The sequence below is a fragment of the Osmia lignaria genome, chromosome 10 (genome assembly GCF_051020975.1).
Source record: "Osmia lignaria lignaria isolate PbOS001 chromosome 10, iyOsmLign1, whole genome shotgun sequence".
Lineage (NCBI taxonomy): Eukaryota > Metazoa > Arthropoda > Insecta > Hymenoptera > Megachilidae > Osmia > Osmia lignaria.
Window position 1 is genome coordinate 8,471,670 of NC_135041.1, and position 18,753 is coordinate 8,490,422.

Genomic DNA, 18,753 nt, shown 5'->3' on the forward strand with positions numbered 1-18,753 from the left:
AAATGAGAAATACAGTATTTTAATTCGTATCTATGTATATCGGCAAAATAAGGTATAAATTTTCAGCTTACGCACTTCTGAAGACAATGTGGAAATGATGTCAGAATTCCGATCTTCTTCTCAACTTTGTCTTCTGTTTTTTGTATTTTTGATACCTAATACACAATTTAATATAATATTTTAATAATATTTAAGGCGATGCAACAGTCGAGCCCGCTTCACATACACCAGCTGCGAATGAACTGCCCCCTACAGAAAAAATGAGGAACTAAATTTATGATCTGTTTTACCTTTTTGACGTCTTTCGCGAGTGAATCATGAACGAAATCGTAGTTCTCATTTTGTTCTATCTGACCCAAAAAATGTTAGTCTGGTACCCATTTGGACATAAAGTTCGTACAAATGTTTATATTACGTCGACAGACATCAATTTCAATATTTTATACCTTTTTGACGATTTGGTAATATAAACACCAGGGCCTCTTGAACACGTCCCCTAAATTTCTTTGCAATCTATTCAATAAGGACGACATAATTTGAGAACTCGTTTCTGGGGATTTTTCTAGGGACTGTCAGTAAAGTTTTCAACGCTTGCATCTTACTTCGGGACAAAAATATGCAAACAATAAAATACAAAAAAAAGAAATACTGTACTAATTTTTCTTTAATATATCCACAAAATCTAATAGTACATACATAAAGCTGTTCCTCAAATTTCAAGCAGCATATAAATAAAAATTTTTCATTTCTATTTTACAATTATATAAATGTTATAATTACTTGTGTAGAGTACATTCTTCTGAACAAACATGATCTAAATAATATAGTAGATCCATGTCAATAGTCTACTGTAATGCTCCATTAATCTTTGCTGGGTAAAGTCATTCGCATCATCGTTATTCTCAATATTTGGATCCGTATTAATTGTATCAATTTCACTTGGTCTTACGATACTACTTTCACTAACGAAAGCATCATTAATATTACTCTCTGAACCATCTACCTAAAAACCATATTAATTTAAATGCAATTAATATTTAAAGAATGTTTTAGTTATCATTACCGTGGTATCGTCGTAGTCTAAAAACTCAGTGTTTTCATTTTTATCATTAACTTCTTCGTTGTTCTGAGTTCGCCAATAATCTGAAATTTCTCCATACAATCCTGGACTTTCGTTTATACTGTCCACGTATTCGGTTAATTTCTTATCCTCTAATGTTGTATTTAATTGAGATACTAGCATCTTATTCTTTTCAATGGCCAAAAGGAAAAGAGTTAGTAACATTAAAAATTTGTTTTAGTAAACAAAGTAGAAATATTTATCACGTTTAATGTTACCTCTTCATCAGACACTGTATTCTTGACATTGAAATGATCATGATAATCTGGACTTCCTGTCTTCAGAACCAGATGCGTGTATTTTTTTAACATTTTACCTTCTTGATGCAAATGAGGAGCGTATAGTATAATACGTAAAGGCAAAGCTTTAGGTTCTTCATTCTGAGCATCCTCATTTGTAGAAGAATTATTATCTATATTCGTCTGATTATTTAATAAAATGTGATCTCCCGTTCCTGTATAACTTTCAGTCATCCCTGAGTTTGATATTGTACTCGATATCTGTATTTGTTCTTGTTCTTCTTTAACTTCAGATGTTGTTCCAATTTCTATGTCTGTAGTTGAAATAGTACTTGGATTCGTACTAAAAGGAGTAATAGTACTCGTACTTTGTTTATTATCAATTTTCTTTTTATCCGGATCTAAATTCCCGTTTAAATTCATATTTTTTAAAAGATACTCTTCATAATCCATTGAATCGCGGTCTACAGACGATTGCACCTATTCGTTAAAAAAACAAGTCAATGTTTTATATTCTTCATTAAAGAATCTTTCAACTCATTAATTCCCATCACGCGATATTGCGGTGGTGGTACACAGCGACCGATTAGCTTCTTTACTTATAATACTTTATAATATAACATTGCAAGTATTTATTATTTATGCGTACACGCGACTTTGGGTATTAATGAGTTAAAAATCAGTACAGATTGTGTATAGATGCTTACATTGCAAGGACCACAGGGATCATCTTTGTACGTTGAAAGAATAGCCGCTTTAACATAAGGGAAGTATAATATGCTCCAGGGGACTATAACTTGATAAGTCAATCTTCCACAACTGTAATAATAATTATCTATAATCATTTAACTTTATGAATACTAAATACAAGTATTATAATGCTTTTATCGCTTTTCAAATTTAGAAAATGCTCACCGATCGATGATTACCACTTCATCCTTCAAGGCGCGAAAATTTTCCCAAATCCTCAACTTAAGATTATCTTGAATGAAGATAATATCATATTTACTCTTTGTAGAATCATCGAGTACTCTCTGGTCAATATCAAACAAATATTCGGATTTCCATACATTCTTCGATATTTCCCTCCATGTTTTTATCTCGACACTGTTCTCCGTGTTCCCTTCCGGCAAACCCGATGGCGGTGCCACGCAGAAGAATAAGATATTCGTGAACCCAGATTTGTCTAGTCTTCTCTTCAGTAATTTCAACCTTGAAGGGAATGACTTTAAAGTATTTCACCTTGTGAAATTTTCAAACATATAAATCAAAGATATGTAAAATGTAACGCCGGTAACACGCGTGTGAATTTAACCCTTTCGCTTCAAACTCAAGTACAGCCGTGTGCTATTTAAGGTCCCTTTAGTTAAGAAAAAATGTAGGAGAAGGATTGTCTATGGGGAAGACATTTCAAAAAGTCAAATTTTCATTCAAATACATCAAAATATGAAAAACGATCTTAATTATTTTCCGGCGATTCCGACCAATTGCAATTTTTCCAATTTCTTTTTACACTAATTTCTCTCTAACTTCTCCAAAAATAGAAGTTGTTCGGACCAATGTTTAAAGAATTGTTCCGTTCTGAATAGCGTCGGAATATTAAGTAGAGTAACTGTGTGAGACGATCGTTGGTTCAGAGACTTACATGATTGTCTGTCTATAACTGTAGTACCAAGAGGGATCAAAAAATGCGATCACGTTCACGTGTGCCAGCTGACCTTTCCACAGATTCGTGGCACGGCATTGCTCGACGTATCCACGATTCTCTCGGCTCTCCTCAAACTGACGGAAGTGACGAGAAGGAGTTTCCGGCGTACGCGGAGATCTCTGACCGATGCAACCGGCGACCGACAAGATAATCAGTATCCCATTGAAAATCGACATGATTCGTTTAGTTTTAACCGTGACCGAAACCGCGTCCCGTTTCTAACTAACAGATCGTTTTTAGAGAGGAGTTCCTCCCTCTAAAAATAGAGTCGATGCGTGCGATGGGCGAAATAAAATACTGATTCCTAATGGGAACTGGTAAATTTCACGGATATCGATCGACGAATGAAAAAAAAACTGTTTCTTTTTTTTTTTTATTTGAAGAGAGATGAAAATTCAGGAAACAAAGATACCGAGACACCGCGGACTAGTTTAAATCATCATCGTTTGAATCGATGTACGCGTGTCGCCTCTTTAGCGAGATTTTTCAGTGAGAAAAATCAATTTATATACGTCGTATTGATGCGATATGCATGCGGGTCACACGGAAACTGTAGCGTTTTTCTGACCTCGCATGCCGCTACCGCGAACCACCGTTCCTCTTACACGTGACATAAATATGACACCCTTCCAACGTCAGGAAGTCTACTCTATCACATCGTAGACTTAGATTTTTATATTGGACTCATCGATTCTTAAGTAATTTTAAAAATTTTTATCGACTTTATTAACCCTCCTGCACTGTTTAGGTACTGTTGATCCTAAATGGATATTCAATGTCCATTTTTTGGAATACTATAAAATTGAAATGTTAATAAATAAAGAACAAACAAATTTTATCTATTTTTCTTCCATCAAGATTTTTGGAGCTACCTCTACCTGCAGATAATAATTCTACTCTTTTATTAATTACAAAAAGAAATTTGTTTAAATATTGAGAATCTGTAATTTAATTTTAAATGAAGTATTGTCTGATGTGTGTCAGCATCATCTGTAAACGGGTTATAGTTTATCGCTCTTACGTAGTACATAGTAACTTTACGTTTTCTTAACGTCAATCTATTAGAGAATTATCGAGCTTCTTAATGATTAATTTTAAAGACAGATCGAAAATGAAAATGATATAAAATATGTTAAGTAGATCAGTTATACCAATTATAAATATTCCATATTTTACTATTTTTGGAAAATGAAGAAAATTAGAGTTAATATTATCAAAGTCCTAATTTTTTTTATCCCCTTATTGGATAATTGTAGATGCTCCACTGATTCCACCCTCACATAGGTACACAATCATGACCTTTTTAATAATCATGAATTATTCTTTGATTCCTAGATTATAGACACGCATACGAGGAAGTGAAAGATGAAATTTCTAAATAAATCGAACATCCGTCGAGATGAGTCAATGAGAACGAACACGTGTTCACGGTATACGAGAACGAAACAGAGAGTCCCTTGTTCTCAACTTTTCAAAGCTCGAATACAACTTGAACACTCGTTTACACGATTCCTCGGTCGAACAAGTAACATCAGTTTGCTCCAAAGTATCGACAGTTGATCGTTCGATGCTCCACCGGAAATAAGTGGCTCGACGAGAGTTCTCCATTTATACACTGGTGTTGGTAGATCATTGATAGATTTGAAAAAGTTCATCGAGAGACACTCGAATGATATGTGCAAACGTAGACGAAAAGTGATCAGCAAAAAGATCATGACCAAATTCAAAGTATCATTCGCGTAGAAAGAGTGTAATTTATCAAATTTTTAAAGCATGTAAATTGCAAACATGATCGGTTCGATCACGAGAAAATGCATATTGATCGGCCTGTTATCTCGTTTGTTGATTGCAATTGCATTCTTCAATGACTTTCCTCGATTTAATGAAGATTTCCATTTCGAAGTGGGTGCAGTTAATAACACAGCATCGTTGATTATTAATTTTAAAGAAAAGAGACACGTGAATCAACATGAGTTTAATGAGAGCCTGGAGAACGTTCAAAGAACGTTTCAAAATAAAGCTAACGCCTTGTCGCATCTTTTGAAAATTCATATTGATCATTTGAGGAATGAAACTGATCAGGTAATTAAGAATTTTTATGCTGCTTCATTTCTAATTTCTAATTCGTAAATATTGCCTATCAAATTATAAATGAAATGTAATATTTTATAACAGAAGAAGATAAAATATTTATTTCCTTCTTTTTCAAACTTTTCAAAGTAAAATATTTAATTTATTAAATAATTCTTGTCAGATTGAATTGGTATTCCTCGTCGATGCATCAGGATCGGTAGGCCTGAAGAATTTCCAAAGTGAACTGAATTTCGTGAAAAACCTTTTATCCGATTTCTCGGTGGAGCCATCGGTAACCAGAGTCGCGATCGTGACGTTTGGTGGCAGAAGAAACATCAGACGGAACGTCGATCAAATATCTCGTAGTAGTGGGATCGATAATAAGTGTTATTTATTGAACAAACAATTAAACAATATCACTTATACCGGTGGTGGAACGTACACGAAGGGTGCTCTTTTAGAAGCCTTTGTAAGCGTTTTTTCTTTCTACAGATTAATATTAATTTTGAATATTTAAAAGAATGATCGAATAATTTATCAGAGGATTCTCGAGAAGGGTCGACCAAACGCTAGGAAGGCAGTGTTTCTAATAACAGATGGATTCAGCAATGGAGGTGATCCTCGTCCTGCATCGAACCTTCTGAAAAATGCAGGTGCAACGATCTTTACTTTTGGAATACGTACAGGAAATGTAGATGAGCTTCACGATATAGCTAGTTATCCCGGATATACGTACAGCTATTTTTTAGACAGTTTCACCGAATTCGAGGCTCTTGCTCGAAGAGCTTTACACCGTGGTGGGTATACGAATTTAGACATCTATTTTATATAGAAATTAGAACAAATCATAATTGATTATGAATAAACTAGGAAATGAATTGTGGCGCAATCGTTAACCAGTGATAGATTAACTGAAACGCGTTATCTATCATGAATTCCTCTCGTTTCCGCTGTTACAGATTTGAAAACGGGCAAATACGTGCCGGTGACGTATCCAGATAATTGCAATCTCTTGTGCAGAAATATCAGCGAAGTAGGAAACGAGCGGAATTGCTGCGATAATTCTGCGACCTGCGCCTGCGGGACCGCAACCGGTCATTACTCTTGCATCTGTCCCACTGGATATTTTGGTTCCGGTTTCAAGGGTTCTTGTCAGCGTAAGTTTAACAAAAGAATTGTTCTTTTTATACATTTTCAAAATTCGATAAATGTTTCTGTCAATTTTTCCTTTATAATTATTAAAATCTATCTTCGTCATTTTATTAAACTGTTGGATGACAAATAAAACATGAAAATTCTGATATGATTTAATTACATAAAAATATCACAAAATAGCGTTTATTAATTTTAAATGAATTAGGTGAACTAGATTAAAATTTGATGAAAGAAAACGACATAAATATTTATTATATTTAACGCTAGAAATTTTACTAAAGCAAAAAGATGTGTATTTTTTTTTAGCTTGTCCAAATGGTACATATGCTTCCGGTGAAATCTCTGGAGACTCAACTTCCATGTGTATACCATGCCCTGATGCGAATCATGTGACTATTAAGATACCTGCAACATCAGTGGAACATTGCGTTTGCGACTCTGGATTCACTACAGATGGACATAAATGCGAAGGTAATTTGTAAATTGTTCACACCTGCGTTTTATTACAAAATAAACCCTTTGCCAGCTGCGAGTAGAGGAATATTTCCAGTTAAGAGTACTACGTCTTTCAGAGGATCTGGATACTGCGGTATATAAGAACCGTATTTTTCTAGTTGAAACTTCGGTTTCGAAGCAAGCCAGCCATACTACAATAATTCGTACAAAAGAATTTTTAATATATTACTAATTTTAATTGTACTTTGCTATCCTAAGAATAGAAGGTTCTTATTTCTCTATACATGGGGTGTTAAACACCTCACAGTAGGGAAATGGGGTTGATTTTACTATAAAGTTAAAATTTTCATTTCAATAGTAAAGTTTCTTATTATTATAATATAGCAATGATAATTTAGAAAGTTTATAATATTTTAAATAATCAAATTTCTTTTGATTACTTCGCCACTTGTAGTAACAGGAGCTGGCAAACAGGTCTTTCCCCCCTCTCGTACGAATCCCTCTGTAGGAAGCACTGTTTGCTTTTCTTTCCACAGTTCTTCCAATTCTTTATTCAATTTTCTTTAAAATCAATCATCAATCAGTATTAAATATTTCTTCAAGAAATTATACAATTCAATTAATTTAATTGAAATACATACGCCTGTTCTTCCAATAACCATTCGTATCTCTGTAACCATTTTATTTGTGACCATCTTTCATTTTTCATCCTTTCAGTGAAATTTTTGGAAACCGATACGAAATCGCGAGCTTTGAAATCGCGTGCGTCCATTATTCCTTTAAAGAAATATTCTGTAATTAGTTTAACAAAGAGTTCTTGTAAAAATTTCTTCAACGTCCTGAAAATGGCTTTTATCGTTCATTTATCGTGAAGTTTAGAATTATTCAAGTAATTTTTCTTATTCTTTTCTTTTGATCGCTTACAGTCATAACATGTCCAAAATTGAAGATACCTGAAAATGGATATTTAGTGAAAGCTAGTGCATGTAACAACGTTGTGCACGCAGCATGTGGCATAAGATGCAGAATCGGTTTCTACCTAATAGGTGATAGTATTCAACTCTGTGGAAAAGACGGTAGTTGGTCTGGCAATCAACCAAAATGTCTATGTAAGTCTATTCCAGTAATCAATAAATTACAAACAAAATTATTATAATAGAAAATTTGAGACTTGTTAATTTCATGCTTTGGTACAATAGTTGTAACGTTAATTTTATTCATAGTAAAAACTTGTCCGGTGCTTCGTGTTCCTGCCCACGGTCGAATGCGTTGTCAAACCGAAGAAGATCAGCATCGAATCACAGATAATTCTACCGCGTATCCCATCGACACTCGTTGTCAATTCAAATGTGAGATTGGTTATCAACTTCGAGGTAGTAAAATTCGTAATTGTCTACCATTAGCGCAATGGGACGGATTAAAAGCTACTTGTAAAGGTATATCCATCATTTACCCCTCATACAATACAATATTACAAAAATTAACGATTCTTGACGAATTATAGATTTTATAAAACAGTACAAAATGTATCTATCCGATTTTTTCTTATTTCCTTTGGAACAGAGTTACAATCTAAAATCGTCTAAATGACATACCCTAATCACCCTTTCAATAAAGATTCTTCGGTTAATATTCGCAGCAATCAAATGTGAACCATTGAAGCAAATAGCAAATGGTCAAATTTCTCCCAAAGCATGTTCTGGACCAGAAAAAGTACCATTCGGAACGAACTGCACGATCACGTGTAAAAAGGGTTTCGTGCTTGAAGGACCAAAAAGTAGAACATGCGGAGGACGTTCTGGTATCTGGACTCAACGTCGAACCGTCAATCGTTGTGCAGGTTGTATAATAATTTTTATTTATTAATGAAATTGAATTGTTTTAATCGATGGTTCTTTTCATCTTCAGATAAAACACCACCCTCGATAACGTGTCCCTCTGATATAATCACAGAGAATCTACCGGGAAAGAATTACGCATACGTTAATTGGACAGCTCCGACAGCTATCGATAACGTGGACGAGTCACCTACGTTATGGAGTAAACCGTACATTAATTTTCCATGGAAAGTGAAAATTGGTACACGTACAGTGGTGTACGTGTCGCAGGATTCATCTGGCAATAAAGCTAGATGCAAATTTAAAGTTAAAGTCCTTGGTAATTATTTTGCCTCTGTTAATTACTTTATCATTTGTAAAAATATAAAAATGTGAGGATGAAGTCATACTTTCCAAGATTTCACAGCTACCTTTCTTTCTTTTTACATGGATCGATTCTTGTTTTTAAAAAAGTGAGAATTATAATTACACACTTCTGCTGTAATAATTTTAGATAAGGAACCACCAATGATCGAGAATTGCATAAATCCTCCCATACTCTACACTGACAATGGAATTGGCGTATATAACGTAACATGGGATGAACCTGGTTTTTACGACAATTCGAAAAGCCCCGTGCAGGTGGAACAGAATTATCATCCCGGAGAAAATATATTTCCTATTGGATCAACAAAAGTAGTATACACCGCTATTGACATGTATGATAATAACGCGAGTTGTATACTGAACGTTACTATAAAAGGTACGAATTACAGTAGACTCTTGATAACTTTCCGCGCATGGTATTGTAGGGAAGGAAATTTCTGGGAAATGGTTACTTAACAAATGTCCCCATTGTAGAACTAATATATAATACTTCACTAGAAAAAAAAGCATAACGACACATGATTAGTATTAGTAAAAGTACATGTGGAGGGTAATAGACCTCTGCGGAAAGTTAGCGAGCAGCAAGTTATCAAGAGTCTACTATAATTGAATATCCCACAAGATATGATAGCAAGGTTTCTTAAGAAGTTATTATTAAATTATAATATATCATTTATCTTTATGATTGATAGACATATGTGACGAAGTTCCGAAGGTATTAAACAGTTACTCAAGATGCTCTAACTTATCAAATGAAACGAATGAATGTGTAATAAATTGCGATGAAGGATTTGGATTTGCTACCGAGGATTCAAACCATCAGATTGTGGAAGATATATTGTTGTTAAAATGTAATACGAACAATTCGAGTTGGACCGAAGAAGATTACATGCCTGATTGCTCAGGTGTTTTATTTCATTCGATTTATACAAAATAGTGATGGAAATTTTTGCTACACAAAAGTCAAATTACCTTCTTTTTTTTGTTACACAGAATCGAGTGTTCCTAAAACAGTGTCTCAAGAAGGAAGCATCGTGTTAGAAGGAAATGTTTCAGTCGTATGCGATAATCAAACAACCCTTCGCGAAGTAAATTCATTTTTATCTTATTGTTGAATTATAGTAAAAATTCTTTAATCTTTTCTTTACCAAATTTTCTATTATTATTTTATTTTAGTTGAGCCAATATATTACCGCCGATTTGAGATCAACATTGCTCGACATTTGCGGAAATGACATCGAATGCAATCTCATTACTTTCGATCCTGAATGTGAAGAGAATCTTTCTGCAGGAGGGAACGTTTATTCTAACTTGACAAGAAGACGAAGAGAATTGAATTATTATGACATTTCTAGTACTGAGTTACACGAAATTGATACAATGATAATGAACGGCGTCAATAATAAGGAAAAACGAAATGCTAAATTAAAGGATAATAATAAAAATAAAGCAAAAATGAAGAAGAAAAAGGAGAAAATTGAAATAAAGTTCAAATTTTTAGGTAAAATATTCTAGATAAAAATTACTTAATTACTTATTCGTAAGATATTAATAAATAATTATTTAACGTAGGAAAAATAATAGAAGAAAATTTTGAAAATCCGCGAGAAGGGGTACAAAAGTTGAGACAGAAAATCGAATCATTGTCTCAGTCTGGAAAATTGAATTTGTTAAACAATAAAACGAATGAAGAAATTGCAAGACTTGCATTGAATTTGCATCTCGTTTTCAAGAATTTCCAGGAGCTTTGCGAACCAGGAACCGTCTTAAAAAAGCATACTTGTGGTGAATATAATAAATCATAATATTCATTTGATATCATAATTCATTGAAATTTTATGGTAAATTTTATTTGAAATTTAGTAAAATGTCCTTTGGGTACCTTCTTCGATTCATCGACTAAACGTTGTCAGCCGTGTCCTTTCGGTGAATATCAGGACACAACTGGATCCTTAAAATGTAAACGCTGTCCAGAACACACTTTTACAAGAAGGATTCGTTCAAAATCTTTACGAGATTGTATACGTAAGTATTTCAATAAATCCATAATAAATTAATTACTACTCCAAGAATTTGGATACTTTATAATTTAATTTTTTGATTTATAATATTTTTACATATTGTATTAAGAAATGAATACCACAAATTTCATATAGATTTCATTTCCTCCAGGTGTTTGTAGACCAGGATACTATTCACGAAGAAGACGTTACTATGATACAGGTTTCGCTTTAGAGCCTTGTCTAATGTGCGACATAGGATTCTATCAATCCGAATATGGGCAAACTCATTGCCTTCCATGTCCGCCTAATACAACTACAGAAAATCGTGGAACTAAATATTTCAATGATTGTCTGCCATTCTATGAAACTGAAAGTGGTGTCTGTGAAACAGAATCTTGCTTGAACGGTGGACAATGTACGCAAGAAGAGGATAGTTTCAGTTGTGAATGTCTGAACTATTATATTGGTACGAGTTTAACATTCTCAATTAAAGTACATATTATTAATGATTTATAGAATACAATGTTTTACAATAATTGTAATACTTATAGAGGTAATAGAGTTACCTATACATAGGCCCAATTAAAATAACTGAACCAAAATAATAATTAATAATTAATTGATATCAATTGATATTACATTTATATTACATAGGTTCAAAATGTGAAACATTTCGAAATCCATGCGATTCTTCGCCCTGTTTAAACGAAGGAACATGCAATGTGCAAAATTTTGGAAATGGTACAATTTGCTATAACTGTGATTGTACAAATGGATATTCAGGAAGTAATTGCGAGGTAAAATCATCTTTTCTTTTCATCGAAATCAAAATTGTAAATATATTAATGATGAATGCAATTCTTTATAGTTATATATCGATGAGTGTGTTGTTAATCCTTGTTTAAACAACGGTACATGCGTGAGCACTGAAAATGATTACACTTGCGAATGCAAACACGGTTTTGAAGGTACGTATTCAAATTATTTAATATTATGAATATTGGAAATATTATGAATAATGGAATGATTGCGAATATTTCTGCAAATACATATTTTCTTATCTCTTTTCGTATTGCGTGAGTCTAATGAAAAATTTCAGTCTAATAAAGAATTTATGATTGTATTAAAAAAATATATTATTTAGGAGAATTTTGTGAAATTGCTATGAACCATTGTGATCCTTCGCCTTGCATGGAAGGATCCACTTGCAAAAATATTAACGAAACTTGGCAGTGTTTTTGCAAACCCGGCTTTCTTGGTCGTTATTGCAATTTGCTGCCCTGTGATTGGTTGCCATGTAACGAAAATTCGTACTGTATTAATATAGAAGAACGAAATGCAACAAGAATGAGTTACAGGTGAATGTACTTTTATGGAAGGCAGTATATTATTCATGATAAAATAATTATTTACTGTTTATCAGGTGTGAATGTATCGATGGATATATTGGAGAAAATTGCACGACAAGGATTGATCATTGTAAAAATGATCCATGTTTGAATAATGGAAAATGTGTTAATGGTGTCTTCAATTATACCTGCGTATGTTCTGTTCCATTTACAGGACGCCATTGTGAAACTGGAAAGTATAGTCTTGATAAATATTCTTCTATTTTATTCCTTATGGAAATCAGATTTTGATTATTAGTTTTATTGTTTATTACTGCTATTGGAATATTTACTGTTCATTTACAGAATTGTCATCCGATTATGTTGTACAGTTTACTAAATCCGGAACGACGGATTATGTTAGTATGAAAGGACCAGTGACGAATCTCTTAGAGGTATTTGAAAAATACTGCCACTGTGATAAAGCTTTAAATTTATTACTTTAATAAGTAGATTGAAAATAATTATGCAAGTGCATATTTTCTATAAATATCAAAAATATTAGAAAAATATTAGAAATAAAATAAAAGAAATAAGATTTGAAGAGAAATTCATTTTACTATCAATTCTTTTCGGTATATAAATTATTTTCCATATATTCTACATTATTTGATTATAAATTTTAGTTAACAATGTGCTTATGGCTTCAATCAAAGGATACATTTAACTACGGTACAGTGTTATCCTATGCAACAAGTTATTACGATAACGCGTTTACTTTAACCGACTATAATGGGTAATGTTCCTTACTAAAAAAAAATGGAAAATTTTTATAGATCAAAGAAAAACAACATGTCTTAATCTTGTAGGCTTGTAATATATATCAATGGTCAGAAAGTAGTGACTGATATTAAGGTAAACGATGGTCACTGGCATTTCATATGCATTACTTGGGAAAGTGAATATGGCTATTGGAATATATTCATTGATGGATTTTTAAGAGACAATGGAACTCATTTAGCAAAAGGAAGTGTAGTCCAAGGTACGATGTATTCCCTTTGTTTAACTTCACAATTTCAATTTCATTTGTTAGAACAAAAAATTTTTTTCTCCCTCCTTATTAATAATTACTTCTGTAATTTTTATATTTGAATATCTGAATATGTTACATTTGATTTGAAAAACTTAAAATTAATTACTTTGAAAATAAAAAAAGGTAGTGGAACCCTCGTGATTGGTCAAGAACAAGATCGTATGGGGGGCGGATTTTCGGAATTAGAATCCTTCCTTGGAAAATTAACTTTGCTGGATATTTGGAGCACAGTTCTAAAAACGACAGACGTGCACCACTTATTCAACACCTGCGACAAATACCATGGCAACGTAATCGCATGGTCACAGGTGCAAGAACACATACACGGTGACGTTGCGGTAATTAGACGTTTCTTAAATTGAATAAAAAGAAAAAGATACGTGTAAGTTTCTTTTGGAATTTCATATTTTTAGATATTAGGCAGTCCATTTTGTCGTGGCTGTCCCTTACCCGTTGTGCCATTTAAGGGTAACATAAATGTCAGCGATGATGCTTTGGAAATTACTTATTATTGCGACAATGGTTACATGGTGCGATTTTATGGTAAAGAATACCGATCTTTGAGAGTTAAATGTCTTAAGCAAGGACAGTGGGAGGGATATTACACACCTGTTTGCACCAGTAAGACAAGAAACTTTATATTATTATGCTTAATTTAAAAAATTATTTTCTAATTATTTTCTAAGTATTTTAAAAGCTGATAATATTGTAACGTATACACTGCAAAAAACCCCGAACATACTTCTATCAGTGATCTCTTTTTTAATATCAAAAGGAATACAAAATTATAAGAATCCTGAAGGTGTAACATTTTACCATGTCGATTATTTTAATTGCTACAGCATTTAATGTAGGTATTTCTTATTTTCACTCGAGGAAGGAAATGTGGATTTCCGGGGTATTTTCCACGAGGTCGTATGCACGGTAGATCGTACTTATATGGGGATGAAATACGCTATTCGTGCTTAACTGGGTACGAGCTTCGAGGAAATCCACGTAGAATTTGTACTGCCGACGGAAGGTGGAGTGGATTACCTCCAATTTGCATAGGTAAAAATCCTACATTTAGGACAAGGATTTTAGAATTCTTTCTAAGATCAATCGTAATCGCTTTCTAAATCATTTCCTTCGATAGGAAAAACGTGCAAGAATTTACTGGCTCCAGAAAACGGTGACATAGAATATGTGATAGAAGAATATGAAAGGGATGATCTCTCTATTCTACAGGTGCGATATTAATTATCATTTAAGAGATTAAAAACAAATACTTGAGAATTTTTCATTTATAGGTAGGGCAACAAATTGAATTCAAGTGTGATGATGGATTTCATTTAATTGGAGAAAAATTTCTGACGTGCCTGGAGTCTGGAGTATGGGACCATGATAGACCAATCTGTGTAGCTAACGGATGTCCACCCCCAAAAGAGTAATCGATACAGATTATTTAACAAAATATAATTTTATATCAATAACATACTTAAATATTTATACAGGATCCAACATGGCTATATGATCACTGAAAACTCGAACAATCTGCAAGAACCATCCACCAGAAATTTCATATTACAAAATACAAATAACACTTTCGAGAGGAATTATCATTTTGATGAAATTATTGAATATAATTGTCAATCGGGATACAAGTTTCGGGGTAATTATAATTTATCGACAGAATTTAAGCTTCGATGTGCCGAGAATGGTACCTGGATTGGATTCGTTCCTGATTGTGTTCCTCTGAAATGTCCTTGGCCCAGCATCATAAATAATGCCAGAATATTTTTAAAAACTGAAAACGACACCATTGAGCTCTTCAAGAGAAGACCAACTAATGTTACAAACCTTGAAATCATATCGGAAGAAAGCGAGGATAGCTTTGAAGAGGATACAATTTTAGAAGAGCAATTTATTAATGGATCAGAAATTCTAATAAAATGCGACATGGGATATAAATTGATTGATAGTGATGTTAGAATTTGTATGGATAATGCAGAATGGTCATCAGGTTCTTCATCTTGTGAACCTCAAGAGTGTCCTCTGTTAACCCATCCAGTTTTTGGACTCTTTTATAAAGGGATGAATTTAGATAATCATACAGATATTTTGAGGAATGATCAGAACATGAAGTGGACTGACAGAGATTATTACAGTGGGTCATATGGAAACATTGAATTTTTCGTAGAGGGCGATACTTATATGAAAAGAATAATTCTTAGCTGTAGAAACAATATAGAAATTAAACTGAATGATGAATCTGTTTCTAACTTAACATGGTCTTGTAACGAGTATGGTGAATGGACAATAATTAATTCAATGTTAAATACTACTACAATTGAAAATTTATTGAAGAACAAACTGAATGATATTTGCCAAGAGCTTATGTGTGCTTCAGTAACAGTAAGTAATATAGAATTATCCTTTGAATTAAATATGTTCATGTAAGAAACTAAATTTGAATTTACTATTAGATTCCAGAATATGGATACATTGTTAATAATAATTATTCGAGAATAATTAATAGCACTGTTACATTCAAATGTCGTCAGGGTTACATTATTGAAGGCAATGAAATGTCTGTTTGTTTGCCAAATATTACTTGGTCTGCTATTCCCTCATGTAAACGTAAGATAGTCGTTTATAAGAGATATATGCATATTAACATGTCATCGAAAATTAACGTGGATTATGTATTTTAGCCGTAACATGTGGGAAACCACCTAAACTTACAAATGCAGTGATAAAGGATACTGTGGAAACAGCAAATTTTACATTTGGTGATACAATCACTTATAAATGTTTGCCTGGATATTTAATGTTTGGCCAACCGAATATGAGATGTCTCGCAAATGGAAAATGGTCTAGGACATTTAGCAAATGTTCCAGTAAGTTATATAGTATGTAACATTGTACCATGTCTTTTCTATCAATTCATTTTCACAGGACTTTCATGCAATAAACCAAAATTTCCAACCGGTGTTACTGTTCGCGGTCGTTCGTATTTGTATCAAGATCAATTAACTTATATATGTCCTGGTAGTAAGAAACAAGGACTAATCACATGTCAAGCAAATGGACAATGGAGTGATCCACCAATTTGTGACAAGATCTAATATGGGAGATTACTAATATAACTATATTTCTATTTGAGAATCTACAATAAATCATCATAGCAAATTTATCTGACAGATTTTTTTATTAAATGCCACAATTATTAAATCTTTGATGACTTCTTCATTTTACATTTGGTAAATATATTCTCACAAAATAATATCACTATACAAGAAATGGTGTTCTGTCAATAATGAGTTTCAATTGTATACTTAAAGACAATCTACACACTTATACGCGTATTATATTATAATTTCTGAATAAGGTATAAGTGGTTTTAAATCATTAACGAGTGTATAATACTGAGCATTTGTTGAGACTTCAGATTTTATCTAAATTAGTCGATAAAATCAAACTTTTTACTGATATAACAAGAAGTTGTATCATTATATGCAACTGATAAAAGATGTTGGGATACAGCAATATTTTTTTTTTAAGTAGTTAGTAATAGTGTTACTATTACTACTTTGTTAGTGTTGCGTATAATAAAAAGAAAAAAATAAATATATGTAACAATACATTATTAGTAATTTACCACATATACATCTGTTCATACTGAACATCACATTTTGGTATAAATAGGATTCATACATGTATAAACGCACTGTATCAGAATAGCTGGTGAAGAGCAATGGAAAATAAAATCGTGAAAGTAACATGTAGTACGAAAAATTTGACTGATTTATGTTTATCTAAAACTGGTATGATAAAAATGGAGCACCTTTTATGATACTTAACTTGCATTAACATGGCTACACTAAAAGGAGTTATTCCTCTCAAACAAATGTCATTACTCAATATCCCTAATTTATATCTAAGATATTGCTTAATAATACAGTTTAAAGAAATATAATTTAATATTACTTACTGAATTTAAGTATCTATGCTGACTTTTAAAAATCCAATTAAACAATTATATAAAATGATCTCTTAGAATGAATAAATTATATTTTCAGTTTCGTAAATAATAATATTAAAAAGCTTAGCCATATTAACCTAATAATTTATCTACATCACTGAACACTTTTCAGAGTTCTGATTTTGAACTATGAGAATATTTAGGTTTCAATTCTTCAATTCGCTTAATAAAATCTGTCTTTTCTATACAACCTTCACATGTTTCATCCCACTCACTCAGGATTTTTTTTAAGTCACGTACTTTGAGTTTCTTCAGGTCTACAGTGTTAACATCAATTTGTTTTTCTGGAAAGAAATCATATTGTTATACTTTCAACTCCTCCCCCCAAAATACATACAAATAATAAAAAATAAATATACCAAATCTTAAGTCACATATTTGAGCATCCATCTTTTTCAGCTTTTCACATACTTTATTTGCAGGCATAGACCAAGATATGGGTTTACTCAATTCACCTAAAATACCTGTTGCAGATTCTTCTAAACCACCCAAATAATAGCACTACAAACAAAATAATTAAACATCATTAGAGATTAATACATGTATCACTACGATCCTTCAATATTTTTTTCATTATAATAGATCCTTACAAATCTATTCTCCTTGGATTTAGTTCCTTTACAAAATTCTTTAAATGCTGCTTCTATTTTCTTTGTATTTTTCTTTACATCATCACTTAAAGTATTAACAAATTTCTCCACAGTTGAAATACATACTGCAATACCACCAAATTAATAAAACTCACAAAGATAAATCATAAACAATAAAAAAAACATAAAAACATTTACCTTCACATTCATCATTTTTTAAAGCTGTAGTAACAGATATAATTCCAATAATTATTGAAAAAATTATCAACATTGATTTATTCATTTTGAATGTATAATCCGCTGAAAAACAATAATTTTTTTAGTTATATCACATAATGTAACATAAAGTATTAATAATTGCCCCAATTTGCAATTTTATATAAAACAGAAGTTAAAAGGTCATACCAGAAACATATTTTTAACAAAAGAAACGATATTAACATCGAACTACATGTGTATTTTACATATTGCTCTTTAAAAAATGCTTACGTTTACTATGTTTACTAGGTTACAAAAAAAAGCAATAGGAGTATGCTTTACATACCACTGTACCAATAATGTAATCAGATAAAAAATATGTTGATTAACGTGTAACACAAATATATAGAATCCTTTATCTTATGCAAGTATTATTTTAATGAATTACTTGATGCAACTATGTACATCAATCTTATACACGCTTCGTTTTATACACGTTGGATTCTGTCAAAAGCCCGGAATCCCAGCTGGCGCATTCCGATTGGTCCTAACATAGTATGAC

At 32.3% G+C, this 18,753-nt stretch overlaps 4 protein-coding genes across 6 annotated transcripts; 1 reads left to right on the forward strand and 3 right to left on the reverse strand.

The window, feature by feature from the left end:
- Positions 1-671: 671 nt before the first annotated feature.
- On the reverse strand, positions 672-3,649 carry LOC117610773 (uncharacterized). 3 transcript variants are annotated; one of them, XM_034338556.2, is made up of 6 exons: positions 3,005-3,649; positions 2,275-2,571; positions 2,067-2,178; positions 1,339-1,839; positions 1,064-1,243; positions 672-1,003 (listed from the first exon to the last, which is right to left on the reverse strand). In XM_034338556.2, the coding sequence occupies exons 1-6, from the start codon at positions 3,241-3,243 to the stop codon at positions 815-817; spliced, it is 1,518 nt and encodes a 505-aa protein (XP_034194447.1). In that variant the 5' UTR covers positions 3,244-3,649; the 3' UTR covers positions 672-814. The 3 variants fall into 3 exon arrangements, with proteins under 3 accessions (XP_034194447.1, XP_034194436.1, XP_034194456.1); XM_034338545.2 differs by having other exon boundaries at positions 674-1,003; positions 1,064-1,249; positions 3,005-3,638; XM_034338565.2 differs by having other exon boundaries at positions 679-999; positions 1,064-1,249; positions 3,005-3,645.
- A 942-nt stretch (positions 3,650-4,591) lies between these two features.
- LOC117610767 (sushi, von Willebrand factor type A, EGF and pentraxin domain-containing protein 1) lies at positions 4,592-17,021 on the forward strand. The gene is made up of 32 exons (XM_076690488.1): positions 4,592-5,149; positions 5,322-5,609; positions 5,682-5,937; positions 6,100-6,297; positions 6,602-6,766; positions 7,678-7,860; positions 7,975-8,187; positions 8,391-8,591; positions 8,660-8,908; positions 9,083-9,331; positions 9,648-9,860; positions 9,949-10,043; positions 10,132-10,456; positions 10,528-10,740; positions 10,819-10,980; positions 11,128-11,424; positions 11,613-11,755; positions 11,827-11,926; positions 12,103-12,316; positions 12,382-12,538; positions 12,652-12,741; positions 12,973-13,082; positions 13,156-13,328; positions 13,503-13,717; positions 13,793-14,000; positions 14,256-14,429; positions 14,515-14,606; positions 14,669-14,805; positions 14,873-15,773; positions 15,845-15,998; positions 16,073-16,258; positions 16,317-17,021. The coding sequence occupies exons 1-32, from the start codon at positions 4,856-4,858 to the stop codon at positions 16,484-16,486; spliced, it is 6,825 nt and encodes a 2,274-aa protein (XP_076546603.1). The 5' UTR covers positions 4,592-4,855; the 3' UTR covers positions 16,487-17,021.
- On the reverse strand, positions 6,565-7,592 carry LOC117610787 (uncharacterized). Its single transcript, XM_034338585.2, has 4 exons — positions 7,393-7,592; positions 7,192-7,312; positions 6,789-6,942; positions 6,565-6,700 (listed from the first exon to the last, which is right to left on the reverse strand). The coding sequence occupies exons 1-3, from the start codon at positions 7,521-7,523 to the stop codon at positions 6,799-6,801; spliced, it is 396 nt and encodes a 131-aa protein (XP_034194476.2). The 5' UTR covers positions 7,524-7,592; the 3' UTR covers positions 6,565-6,700; positions 6,789-6,798.
- A 389-nt stretch (positions 17,022-17,410) lies between the features above and the next one.
- Positions 17,411-18,725, reverse strand: Manf (mesencephalic astrocyte-derived neurotrophic factor). Its single transcript, XM_034338577.2, has 5 exons — positions 18,538-18,725; positions 18,192-18,293; positions 17,994-18,118; positions 17,763-17,904; positions 17,411-17,687 (listed from the first exon to the last, which is right to left on the reverse strand). The coding sequence occupies exons 2-5, from the start codon at positions 18,274-18,276 to the stop codon at positions 17,512-17,514; spliced, it is 528 nt and encodes a 175-aa protein (XP_034194468.1). The 5' UTR covers positions 18,277-18,293; positions 18,538-18,725; the 3' UTR covers positions 17,411-17,511.
- Positions 18,726-18,753: the final 28 nt, after the last annotated feature.

Bases quoted from the DNA above. Each gene is read 5' to 3' on its own strand.
- LOC117610773 (XM_034338545.2), bottom strand. From the start codon at position 3,243: ATGTCGATTTTCAATGGGATACTGATTATCTTGTCGGTCGCCGGTTGC. The intron at 2,572-3,004 runs GTAAGTCTCTGA...ATTCCCTTCAAG, and splicing joins AGTTATAGACAGACAATCAT to GTTGAAATTACTGAAGAGAA. The intron at 1,004-1,063 runs GTAATGATAACT...TATGGTTTTTAG, and splicing joins TAGACTACGACGATACCACG to GTAGATGGTTCAGAGAGTAA.
- LOC117610767 (XM_076690488.1), top strand. From the start codon at position 4,856: ATGATCGGTTCGATCACGAGAAAATGCATATTGATCGGCCTGTTATCT. The intron at 12,742-12,972 runs GTATTTGAAAAA...TATAAATTTTAG, and splicing joins CAGTGACGAATCTCTTAGAG to TTAACAATGTGCTTATGGCT. The intron at 14,607-14,668 runs GTGCGATATTAA...TTTCATTTATAG, and splicing joins ATGATCTCTCTATTCTACAG to GTAGGGCAACAAATTGAATT.
- LOC117610787 (XM_034338585.2), bottom strand. From the start codon at position 7,523: ATGGACGCACGCGATTTCAAAGCTCGCGATTTCGTATCGGTTTCCAAA. The intron at 7,313-7,392 runs GTATGTATTTCA...TTGATTTTAAAG, and splicing joins TGGTTATTGGAAGAACAGGC to AAAATTGAATAAAGAATTGG. The intron at 6,943-7,191 runs GTAATCAAAAGA...GAATTATTGTAG, and splicing joins CTGTTACTACAAGTGGCGAA to TATGGCTGGCTTGCTTCGAA.
- Manf (XM_034338577.2), bottom strand. From the start codon at position 18,276: ATGAATAAATCAATGTTGATAATTTTTTCAATAATTATTGGAATTATA. The intron at 18,119-18,191 runs GTAAATGTTTTT...GTGGTATTGCAG, and splicing joins AAAAAATGATGAATGTGAAG to TATGTATTTCAACTGTGGAG. The intron at 17,905-17,993 runs GTAAGGATCTAT...TTTTGTTTGTAG, and splicing joins AATCCAAGGAGAATAGATTT to TGCTATTATTTGGGTGGTTT.